Here is a 12,688-nt window from a genome sequence, read left to right on the forward strand (position 1 = left end):
ACAGATTAATTCAATAATGTTGCAAAGATATTGCATCAATCCATGTTTCATTAGGCTACTAGGCTATTTGTTTTGCCTTACTCTTTATTCATTTAGGCCAGGGGTCTTCAACTAAAATCGCTTGAGGTCCAGTAAATGAACTCTCCTCACCAGCCGAGGTCCGGACAATTATATACCTAAAAATATGAATTGATGGGTTTTACCAGACTAAAGAAATGAGTGTAGATCTTTTTTTTTACTGAACAAAATATAATGTTATCGATAAATATATGTCTTTTCATATGTATAAGCAGCCATAGGTAATCCTTCACAAAACTGTATCTAATAATCTAATTTTTTTGTAATCTAATTTTAATGCTGTTCTGTTATGTGCTTTAAGTTGATTTGGTACAAAATATCTGAATTCAACCAGTAACAATGTCTGACAAAAATATGATAAAGGAAACTGTGCAAAATGCCTTCATCTCTAAATTTGCACTAAACATACATTAATTTCAACATTAACAACTTAAAAGGAAAACTAAAGTGCTTTTTTCGGCTGAACTGAGATTAACAATCACAATCAAAGCAAAACTCCTTGTATTGTCTCTACTTAACTAAATGTATCTAATGTTGACAATCAGCAATATCATTCAGAAACACATGCAAAAAATAGTGCCACCAGTGTTGGAAAAATGAAAAAGTGCAAGAAACCCTTTATCTCTTATTTTGTACAGTCCATAAAAATATAAATAACCTCTTATGAAATTTAAATAAAATTGTCTAAAATTCACTGCATTCTCAGTGAACACTCATATGCTCGATGTTGGGCGGCGAATGAGTGAGAGAGGACCCGTGTAGATCGCTCATACTGGGTTTGAGCTCATTTATTTTCTGCGCCCTTACCTCGGACTGCTGAGGATAAGTTTCTTCTAAGTGTCTATGTTTAGCTTCGTAATGACATTTAATGTTTCCACTTTGAACAACCGCGTCAAACTCGGAGCAAATGAGACACACGGGCCTTGTACAGTTACAGCTCGATGCAGGAAGAATAAATGCGTATTTTTCCAGTAATTATCTCGGAAAACTCGGTTTTCAGCATCAACTTTACTAATTTTTGAAAATGCCATTGTTTTTCACTCACTGAAAGTTTTATCTCTCTGCGTTTTTCACTCGCTGAAAGTTTCATCTGTCTGCGCGCTCTCTGCATTGCACGCATGACTGCGCGAGTGCGCGTCTGAACGTAGCAACAGTGAGCATAGTAACTGTAGTAGCAACCATAGCAACCCGTTGCGCTGTTGGACCCAAACGGCTCTACTGAGCTGACTTTGATGTGCCTGATATGAATGTGTTTTTATTAGAAAATAGCGGCATTTATTTATTTCATTATGTCAAAAGGCTTCGCGGTCCGTATGGACGCATTTTGCGGTCCGAATGTTGGTGTCCGAATGTTGGAGTCCGCCAGTTGGTGACCCCTGATTTAGGCTATTTATTCAGTTATTCATCATCTTCCATCCTTCGCACTACTTGTGTAGCGCACGCATTCTCAGACCTGTCACCTGTCACTCATCATCGTAGGGGAGGTGTTTGGAATCATTCCCGCGTTACAATCATCAGCCAATCAAGGTGGTCACTTCAGTCAAGCTCGTGCATGAGTAATGACGTCATCCGTAGCAACGAAGACACACTCTTAGTTTAGGAGTTGTCATTTTTCTTTACTAAGAGTAGGTCTGAAAGGCGTTGTGAATAACTTTTAAGAGAAAACTCCTAGCTAAAATCTTTTAGTGCAATTTAGGAGTACTCCTAGTGGTAAGATAAAATGCTTTGTGAATACGGCCCCAGAGCGTTAATTGTGGTTTTAAACTACTCTTTATTGTCAGAACATATCATGACAAACACTTGCCGAACTGGTGAACATTTCTCAAATCTGAGGTAGAACATTCGAACATTTGTCATTTTTCCTTAACAAAATTAATATCTTAATTAGGGGCCAAGCACCGAAGGTGCGGAGGCACCTATTGTATCTGTTCCCGTTCTTACTATTATCATTCTTCTTCTTCCGCCATGGGAGTCTATGGCAGCCCATAGAACCGTTTGCACGAAAGTTGTAATGGTTTGACATTCTGATAGAGGACAGTCCCAACATTAAATACCCCAATTTTGGTGTGTCTAACTCATTCCCTCTAGCACCACCACCTGTCCAAAGTTTCACTCATATTTTGCTAATAACTATTGAACCGTAAGGCCAATCAACAAAATGATTTTTTCCTCTGATTCCCTAGCTCATGACGATTCGATTGCTCCCTATGACGTCATTTTCCGTCATGGAAATTTTCCGCCATTTAGAATTTTCTGAAAAACATACTTTTTCGAACTCCTCCTATGCCGTTTCTCCGATTTTCACAAAAATTTTACCAGATCATCTCCAGACCATGCCGACAAAAAGTTATGGAATTCAAGTTGATTCGTCAAACCGTTTTCGATAAACACATGAACAAATTTTACGTAGGGTTTGTGAAAACAGTCTTAAGGCTGTATCTCCGCAACGGTTTATCATATTCAGTTTAGTCGTGTTGTTTGTACATTGGTTTTGTGTCATTTGGATTACTGTTCTGTTGTATGGTCTGCTGCATCAAGTAGTCATTCAAAAAAATTACAAGTGGCTCAAAACAAGGCTGCAAGACTGGTTCTTGGTTGTTCTTTGAGAACGAGTGTTGCAGAGATGCATGAACGTCTTGCTTGGCTGATGGTCAAGCATAGACTATCTGTTAATATGTTAGTATACTTTCATAGAATTATTAACACTCGGACTCCTAAATTTCTTTATGATAATATAATTTACTATTCAGATATGCATTCACATTACACAAGAGGGGCGAATAGTCTACAGATTTCTTTACCCCTACCTAAATCTGACTCTATGAAGAGGACCGTGTTTTATAGGTCAATTGTGTTTTGGAACAATCTTCCAGTTGGGGTTCGGGAAATCAAGGGAAAAACTGGTTTTAAAAAAAGACTAAGACTGTATTTGTTTTCAACATCATAATATCGTCTGGATTGGTTGAGCGAGGTTGTATCATGTGCTATGTTGTTTTTCATTATTTTATTATTATTTTAATCAGTACTTTTTGTATTGTTATTTTTTCTTGTTCTCTTATGTATATTTATATATGATATATTTGGAAGTAATTGTGATTGTAATTATTGGGTTTTGTATGTATTGTTTGGACCCCAGGAAGACTAGCTGTCGTCTCGGCGTCAGCTAATGGGGATCCTTTTAAATAAACAAATAAACAAATAAATATTCAGACCAAACTTGGTACATGTACTCACAAGCTTGACCAAAGGGTACATGCTGCGTTTCGGCGCAGCGCCACCTACTGGTCCGGAGATATGAAAATGGCTATTTTGCTTATAACTTCTGAACATATTGTCCAAAAATCATAAAATTGGTCTTGTTAGATTCAGGGCAACATGCCGAGTCGACTGATATCCAAGTTTACCATATCGGCCATTTTGACTGTCGGCCATTTTGAATTTTTTGCTAAAGTGTTCTATTTTATGAACGCATGAACGGATTGTTACGAAACTTGGTATGGGTCATCAGCACGATGTCCTGAAGGAGCCTGATAAGTTTCGAAACAGCACCACCTAGTGCTGAATTTTTTTTAAAATGCTTATAACTTTGGGTGTGGTCGATTTTTTTTTTTACGAGACTCATCTCATTAGACTCCTGAATCATTGCTGAGTCCAACGATACCAAACATGCTAGGCCGATATCTTCGAAACCGCTAGTCCGATCGAGACGAAACCACCGTCAGAAGTTTGGAAACATAAGTCGATAGCTAATTATCAATGCCCAAATGCGAAAATATTGATAGTAAGGGGTAGTAAAATCCAATCAAAGTCATGTGTCAGTAATTTTTTACGTGTTTTTTCATCTAAATGTCTATAACTCCGAAGCGAATTGAGATATTTTCACCAAAATTGACACACATATGTATGGGCTCACTCTGAGGACACATAACAAATGGTGGGACTGAGCCTCTTGGTGGCGCTATAATAGAACAAAACATGAAATTCCCATTGACTTCAATAGTTTTGTGAAATAAAATGCTATACTAAACAAATGCATTGGTGTAATATTACGAAACTCAGAATGTGCCATCTGCACCATCCCCTGAAGGTACCCAAAATAATTCGAGACAGCGCCACCTTGTGGTCAAAAGTAATTAAAACAATTTCCAAAAAGGCTAATAATTTTTGAATAAATCTGGCTATTGAAATGCCACTAGTCTTGATAGATTCCTTGAGTCAAGCCGAGAACATAGATACCAAGTTTTCCTTATTTGGCCGAACTTCCTGTCCGCCATCTTGATTTTTATTCAAAACATACTTTTCCGAACTCCTCCTAGACCGTTTGTCCGATTTTCACCACAATCGAATCGTATCATCTCCAGTCTCTGCCGACTAAAAGTTATGGATTTCGTGTCGATAGACGAAACCGTTTTCGTATAGCGCAGCAGCAAAGTTGAGGCATGATGCCAAAAGGACTATTCAGGCTTTATCTCTGCAATGCCTTGACATATTGACACCAAACTTTGTATGTGTCATTGTCACTTCAGTCTGACCACATCACATTAGTTTTTAAACTGCGTCACCTATTGGTCAAAAGTGATAATCAATTAAATCATATTTTTAATTACTTTTTATGTGATTTTTCAGCCATTTCGCCTAAAATCCTCTTTAAATGTCTTTTATTGCTCATTGTTGCAGTTGGTCTGACGTGTCTTGACATCTTATTCTGCTTGGCCCCGATAATTGCTGCTTGCAGCTATATTTTAATACTATAATTATATTCCATTAGTCCTTTAATACATTGTCTACATTAATAATATAATACAATTCAATATGTATATCCCACATTTCATGGTGCAGTTAATATTACTAGGCTAATGTTACAGTAAATCCATGGTAAATGATGGGGATTAGAAGATGGAAAAGCCTTCTGACTGTATCGTTGCGCACAGTGTTTCACCTGTTTGTCAGCGCTGTTTCATCTGCCTTTAAACTGGTTTAAATCACTGAGACATTTATGTTCTTCGCTAAATTCAAGTGCTTCTCACTGGATCTCGTGACCGAGACCGATCAGAGTAAACGCATCTGCTCTAGTGAGCTCGCGCTGCGCTGCTGTTTGGACTTTGAGCCGAGCGGATGAATAGTCCGTGTGGCGCGTGGTTCAAATGAGTTTCGATCCGCTTTTGGCGCATAAACATTATCGGACATTTATCGAACTCTTGATATCATTTTATCAAGAAAAATTATATCTTAATAATTATCGTTATCGTTTTATCGCCCAGCCCTAATTCATACTGAAAACCATGATCTAGTGAGCTTTTGCCCTTCTGCTCTGTGACATGTTTCTGTTCTTATGAGTTTGCTTTAGGACTGAGTATCGCTCTAGTTTCTTTTAAATATATATTTATTTGTGTATTTAAATGTTCAAAGAAAAAAAAGTTTTGTATCAGTCTTTTTTGTAATGCAACAGACATTTATTTGAGAACTGAATTGACTCTTCTGCAGGTTTTTGAGTCCTGCTGCAGAGGAAGCCTGTCAGTATGTGAATAGAGTTGTTGGTATAAACCCGTTACTCCAGAAAGAGCTGAATCTGAGTGGACATCAACTAGGAGACACACGAGTGAATCAGATCGCTGCTCTACTGCAGGATAAACACTGTCAACTCAACACACTGACGTGAGTATTGCTCATTTATTTATAATATTACTTTACTTTTAGTTGTAATGTTAGCTGATGATAATGTTTCCTCACTTGTTTGAGTCAGAGCAGTTTTTTTCCTAGTCACACAGAGCCACAACAATTTAAAGTAATACAATTAAACACCATATTAAAAACACAATTAAAACATGGTATCAAGCTTTAAATATTTGGTTAAGACAGACAGTTTGATCATGGGTCAATAATTATTTCAGTTACTGTAGAGGCAGAACAATGTTTTTTTGTGACATCAGAATCAGAAATGTTCATAACTGCTTTCAATTCAATGTTTGTATTTCCCAAAATGTAAAATGTCTAATTTTGGTGGAGCATATACTGTAACTTGTAAAAATTGAACAAGTGCATTTTAAAAGTCTGTGATCAGTATCTGCCTGTAATAAGATCCACTGAACGCTAGTGATGGGCTCTTTCGAAACACGCTTCATGAAGCTACGAAACCTTTACGAATCTTGAGTGTGTATCAAACTGCCAAAGTCACATGATTTCAGTAAACGAGGCTTAGTTACATCATAACTGTTTGGAAATGTTTGGAAATGTTAATGGTTCATGGAAGGGCGTGACCAAGATGGCAGCCTGAACGGACGCTATTTTGAGAGCTTGCATCAAGTCATTCTATAAATGTTGCTTATAAGCAGTAATTAGTTGTTCTGGTTCTTTATTGAGTTGTAACAGCCTTTTGCATCTTTGACAACTACTTTTTGCTTCACTATGGTTCGTAAACGAGGGCACTCCGCTTGTATGAGGGCACACATGCTCAGAAAGCACGCTTCTACCTCACATTCAGCCAATCACACGCTCCGAATGCACAATTCTACCTCACATTCAGCCAATCACACGCTCCGAAAGCACGCTTCTACCTCACATTCAGCCAATCACATGCTCGGAAAGCACACTTCTACCTCACATTCGACCAATCACACGCTCCGAAAGCACGCTTCTACCTCACATTCAGCCAATCACACGCTCTGAAAGCACGCTTCTACCTCACATTCAGCCAATCACACGCTCGAAAGCACGCTTCTAACTCAGATACCGTCGCTTCCACTTTACTTTTCTGCCCGGAAGAACCATATTGCTCAGAAAAACATAAAAATAACCAATTTCCACTTATTGGTAATACTTATGAGTGCTTTTTTTATTTTCAGTGATGTGCACCCAGTACATATCTGTTCACATCTCAAAAAATGTGTTAAGGGGGTTTCATGACCCTTTAAAAATGATATGAAATGAATGTGTAAACTAACATAAATAGATTGTTTTGTGTTGTTACAATGTTGGTAGTATATTTAAATTAACAATGTGTCGTCTTTCTCTGTGTTACCTGAACCTGGATATCCCTGTTTATTTGTCAGCAAAAGTCGGCTGGATGATGCTAAACACATTAGTTGATCATCATAAATCTGAGTCGTTTTCTTTTCTCTTTCTGTCTTCAGTCTGTATAGATGCAGTATTACAGAGAAACATAGTCTCATCCTGACTTCAGCTCTGAAATCAAACCCGTCACACCTGAGAGAGCTGGACCTGAGCGTGAATAAACTAGGAGACTCTGGAGTGAAAAACCTCAGTGATCTACTGATGAACCCACAATTCAAGCTGGAGAAACTACAGTTAGTATCATTATACTGTTCAGCAATTACAGCGTGACTGAAGTTTATTTATTTGAAGACAGCAGGGCTTATGTTTCATTGTTTATAGCAGTGCACTTTCTGGGTTTTCCCTATTGCTCACATTTTTATGTGTTTTTATCTAGATAGTAATTGTTTAATTTCCAGCATTTGATACAATGTACTGATTGTGTACATGCAGAAATCTGCCTTTTCAACAGAGAATAAAGAAGAGAGACGTCAAATAAATAGTTCAAATGAAAGAGAAGAAACAGTGTCTTCCAGCGCATAGAACTAGTGTGACTGGGTTTCAGAACAGACTATTGGAAACTAAATGCTGCTGTAGCTCTTCAATAAGATGATCATCATAGATGTGAACTATTGTTATTTCTCTGTCTTCAGTCTGAGTGATTGCAGTATTTCAGAGAAACAGATTCTCATCCTGACTTCAGCTCTGAAATCAAACCCATCACACCTGAGAGAGCTGGATTAAACAGATTCGTATGTCACTGCAAGTTTTGTGTCAGATTAGTGACGACTAATATTTTGGCGCTAATTCAAGTGTACGTGTTTTGCAAAGATAAGAAGTGAATTTCCGTTTAGTCCAGCAAAAGTGCTGCTTGACCAACCTAAATCTGGGTGTGTCTTACCTCTGTTTTAATTTCATGAGATAAGTGTATGTGGGAAACCACGGCATGGCAAATCCAAAGCTATTATAAGACAAGTAAAGTTGGTTGACTTATATCTGTAGTAGTGGCCATACCGCTGCTGAAGTAAACGTTACTTTAATTTCAAGTGTATGCAATCACGGGGGCTATACCAAAGTATCTTTGATTGTGTAAGCGTGAATGCGACCGATCTCACGTATATAGCAATTACCTCTGTTTAGTGACCGAAGCTGGCGAGATTGTGATCGTGAGACCCACATTAAACAAGGCGCAAGGACCTCAGAGCGACATAGCTTCCTAATATGAACGGGTAAAATATAGGTAAAGAGTTAAATAGAACAATTAAATGTATTGCTAAACTATTATATAATTGACCAATAACCAGTTGGCAATCTAACTCAACCCCCTGGGGTCGACAATCATGCCGGCGTGATTTGCTCGCTTTTTTTCTTTTCAGTTCAAACGAGACTCCAAATACTCTGTTGACTTTGATCTTACAAACCAGTTTCATACATCAATCGATCCTGTTAAGTGTGTATTATTTTTGTGTATACTCACAATAAAAACAAAGTGTTCAGCTTTTTGCCAAATAAAGAAAAATAAACATGATGCGAGTTCTGCTTTCTCTCTGTCAGTAAAGTCAATTCTGAAACGCGTCCGAAAATGAACAATAACTCAGCGATTACTCAGTCAAACAGACATACAGACACATAGGCATGAAGCTTGAATTCACTTCTTTTAAATTAAGTAATTTTTATAAAAAACAAATATTCTCAGTTTATGTAATCTGTATGAAAAGAGAGAGATGTCAGTCGTTCTCATCTCAGCTCATTAAGTTTTAATGTGACTCCGCCCACGGAGAGCACGCGCTATTCAAACGCAAATGACTGAGGCAATCCCATGGGCAATCCATGCAAACTGTGAATGCCCCATATCAGCTCTAGAAAACACATCAAGTTTATTCAGATCATTGTACTTGTTTACACCGTCTCGCGGTGCTGTGAGGAATAATACTATCGTAATAATAATAATGGAAAATGTACCTCAGAAGTGCGGGTATTTCGAGGAGCAACAGATGCAGCTGAGCTGAGGAATACTGTAGTAAGTTTTTTCATTCTCAAGTGAATCGCATTTCTGTGTGTGAATGAATGAACGGCAGAGATGCGCGCTGTTTACCACAACTCGCAAAAAGACGCTTTAAATTTGAATCGCATTTCTGTGTGTGAATGATCCGCTTTTACCAAACTATATTGCTATACTGAGATAAGTAAAAATCGACTGAAATATGTTTAAATAAAATGTATTTGTATAAGCAACGTATTAAACTGCTAATTAACATTTATATTTCTTATATGAACGAAAGACCGTTACAGACATATGAAAGACAACATTTCGTTGACAAGTTTTGGATAGATTATACATTTTTACTGTAAAATATCTGCCACCTCAAATAAGCTTTTGTTTGCCAATTTTTGCTCATATGTTAAATATAGTATGTTTTATCAAAAATAAAGTAATCAAATAATATGTTAGTATAGTGTTTGTTCCAATGTAGCCTAGGCTATATTCAAAGTAATGAATCCTTAACTTTGAAATATGTACGATAAAATGTATACTTTAGTTTTTACAAAGAAAGATTACACTTGAATTGTTGTTGTAATTGTAACCTTTTTAATAAAAAATATATTTAAAAAGTAGATGTAAACAAACTATTAAAAGGTAAATATAAGCCTTTTCTTTAAATAATTTTTATTGTGTTTTATTAGTGACAAATTTGGGGAGAGGATACATATTCCAAAACTGAAAATACAGTATGAGAATTAACTGCACAATTACTAGACATGTTTTCCTTGGATATTATACAATTTGCAAGCACAATTTGTGGAAAAATAAAAAAAATAAGATGCTTCCAACTGTGAACCAATTTGGTAGAATAATATATATATATATATATATATATATATATATATATATACATACACACACACACACACACACACACACACACACACACACACACACACACACATACATATTGCTCTTGCATTCTTTCTTGTGGCTCAGTGACACACCTGAATGAATGGCTCATTAAGTATGCGGGCCCCATTGTCTCCTCAGGTGCGAACCACTAAATATGCATGATGGTGTTGGTCGTTGACGCCCACTCGCAAATTTCCTTTCCAAACAGAAAGTGTCTTGCAAAATTTAAATCAATGTATTGTTTTATGTGAATGATTAGGCAGGATGATTTTCAGATCATTTTGAAGAAAAAACTCTAGGCGACAACATCCATTAGTCAAGTCTTATTGACACATAGTTAGTATGTGTTTTGTGGCCTTATTTCAGAAAATTTAGTTTTTAGTTTTTTCAATAACCATGCATAAACATTATTCTCTCAAAAATACAAACATGTACATGCATGTTGCTCACATATTATGGTAGCCCTGTTTGTGATAAATAGAGTGTAATTATACCTTTGCCATTAATATGTTTATAAGCAACTGAAAAAAGCACAAATGTCAGGGCATGTCAGAACATCTCAAGGACCCCAAAAACACCTTAGACCCCAGAGGGTTAAATTCAAGGTCGTGATCAAATGGAGTCAGATATATAAATGGAGTCAGATAAAAGCTTAAATGGAATTAGATTACTTTGCCACGCGGAAAGACAGTAACACGCAGAGACCTTAACCCGTTCTGGCGGACACCCCCATTTGGACCGATAAACGAGCTTACACAGTTTTAAATAACTGTAATCTTGAAAGTGATGTTGATGTCTAACATATTAACCCTCTGGGGTCAACAAATGCGCCGGTCGCGTTTTGCTGGATTTTCTTCACATAGTAGCACAATAAACTTAAATTTCTCTGTCATTTATGGTCATACAGAAAAAAGAAATATGAAAAAAGAATCTGTGATATTTCTACTTTTGTATATGTCCACTTACAATCGAATCAAAACATTGTGCTTTTGTAAAATAAAGAAAATAAACAGGGTGTGCGTTCTGCCTCCCCGTCGCGGTGAACTTTTTTTTCTTGAGCACGTCTATAAACTGAAACAAAACTCAGTGAATACTTTTTTTTTTTTTATAAACATGTATTTATTGAATTTAACAGTTTACAAAAACATATAACAGTCAAACTATAAAATAATCCACTCCCCCCACCCCAAACGAAAAAAAAAAAAAAAAAAAAAAAATAACACTGGGTAACGACATTATATAATCATACACAGCTTAGGAGGTATCAACAGTTAGGGACATATCGCCTTCAGGTTTCCAGAGTATCCTCGACTTCACAGTTCTCCAAGAATGCAAGAAAGGGATTCCAAATCTCTCTGAATTCGGCTGATTTCTTTTTCACTGTGTATGTTAACTTTTCAAGGATGAGGCATGATGATAGTTCTTTCAGCCAGCGACCAACAGAAGGGCACTTGACATCTTTCCAACAGAGAGAAATCAAGCGTCTAGCTTGTACTAAACATAAGTCTGTAATTTTCTTCTCTTTGCGGTTTAACATACAGTCCTTTGGATACAAATTAAGAATACAAAGTGCAGGATTGTCAGGCACTGGATTTAAAGTCATCTTAGAAATACATTTTATAACTTCATTCCAGAACTTTCGTATCTCTGAGCAGTCCCACAGACAATGAAATAAGGTGCCCTTTTCGACATTACATTTAACACAGATATCAGGAATATTAGGATTCATCTTATTCAGTCTTTCGGGAGTAACATAAGTCCTCATAATCCAATTATATTGAATCAGTTTAAGATGGGTATTTATTGTTAAAAGTTGTGCTCTAGAGCACACCTCTATCCAGTCCTCCTCTGAGATATCTGTTTGTAAGTCATTTATCCATTGAGTTTTCTTATGCTCAGTAGAGTCTTTATGGTTTTTCACCAGGATATTATAGAGTAAAGATATCTGACCCTTGCCAGTACAGTTATTCACAGCTAGGTTTTCTAACATGGACAAGCGGGGTTGTATATAGGAATGTGTCTGTGCATAAACAAAACTCCTTAGCTGTAAATATTTAAATAAGTGCGTCCGAGGTATATCATATTCATTTCTAAGTTCCTCAAATGAAGCTAGTTTACTTTCCTTGTATAAATCCATAACTTTACAAATGCCCTTTGTTGCCCACATTTTAAAACCTTGGTCTTTTTTTCCAGGAGAAAAGTTATCATTCACCCATATTGGTGAAAAGCCTGAAAACAAAGTAGATTCACCAAGAAATGACTGTACATTGTGCCAGACATTAATTGTGTTTCTCACAAAGGGGTTATCAGTGAGCCGCTTCAGTTTTTTGACAGATGCAGAGTATAAATAAGTGTCAAGTCGCTGGCCTTTAGTGCAGATACTTTCAATTTGCACCCATGGTAAGTAAGGTTCAGGTGAAAACCAGTACATTGCAGCTCTAATTTGAGCAGCCCAAAAGTACCATTGTAAATTAGGTAATTGTAACCCTCCTCTCTCATAAGGCAGGTAAAGAAGTGACAGCCTCAACCTTGACCTCCTGTTATTCCAAATAAACTTAGTAAATAGTTGCTTCATTTTAGAAAAGAACTGTGGCGGCGGGGGTAAAGGAATGGATTGAAATAGGTATAAAAACTTTGGTAATATATTCATCTTGATTATAT

The 12,688-nt window shown here is 36.8% G+C and overlaps 2 protein-coding genes across 2 annotated transcripts in view; both read left to right on the forward strand.

Annotated features, from left to right (window-relative positions):
- LOC307161261 (NACHT, LRR and PYD domains-containing protein 12-like) overlaps nucleotides 1-5,737 on the forward strand; it is a gene marked incomplete at both ends in the record, with an annotated part of 31,605 nt that extends 25,868 nt beyond the window's left edge. Inside the window, one exon of the mRNA XM_079875884.1 lies at nucleotides 5,563-5,737. Coding sequence (XP_079732010.1) covers nucleotides 5,563-5,737 — 175 coding nt within the window. The remainder of the gene's footprint in view (nucleotides 1-5,562) is intronic.
- LOC307161264 (NACHT, LRR and PYD domains-containing protein 3-like) overlaps nucleotides 1-12,688 on the forward strand; it is a gene marked incomplete at its 5' end in the record, with an annotated part of 146,659 nt that overhangs the window by 17,230 nt on the left and 116,741 nt on the right. The window lies entirely within an intron of this gene.

Source organism: Squalius cephalus (assembly GCF_949319135.1).
Source record: "Squalius cephalus genome assembly, chromosome: 7".
In the NCBI taxonomy this organism is placed as follows: Eukaryota; Metazoa; Chordata; class Actinopteri; order Cypriniformes; family Leuciscidae; genus Squalius; species Squalius cephalus.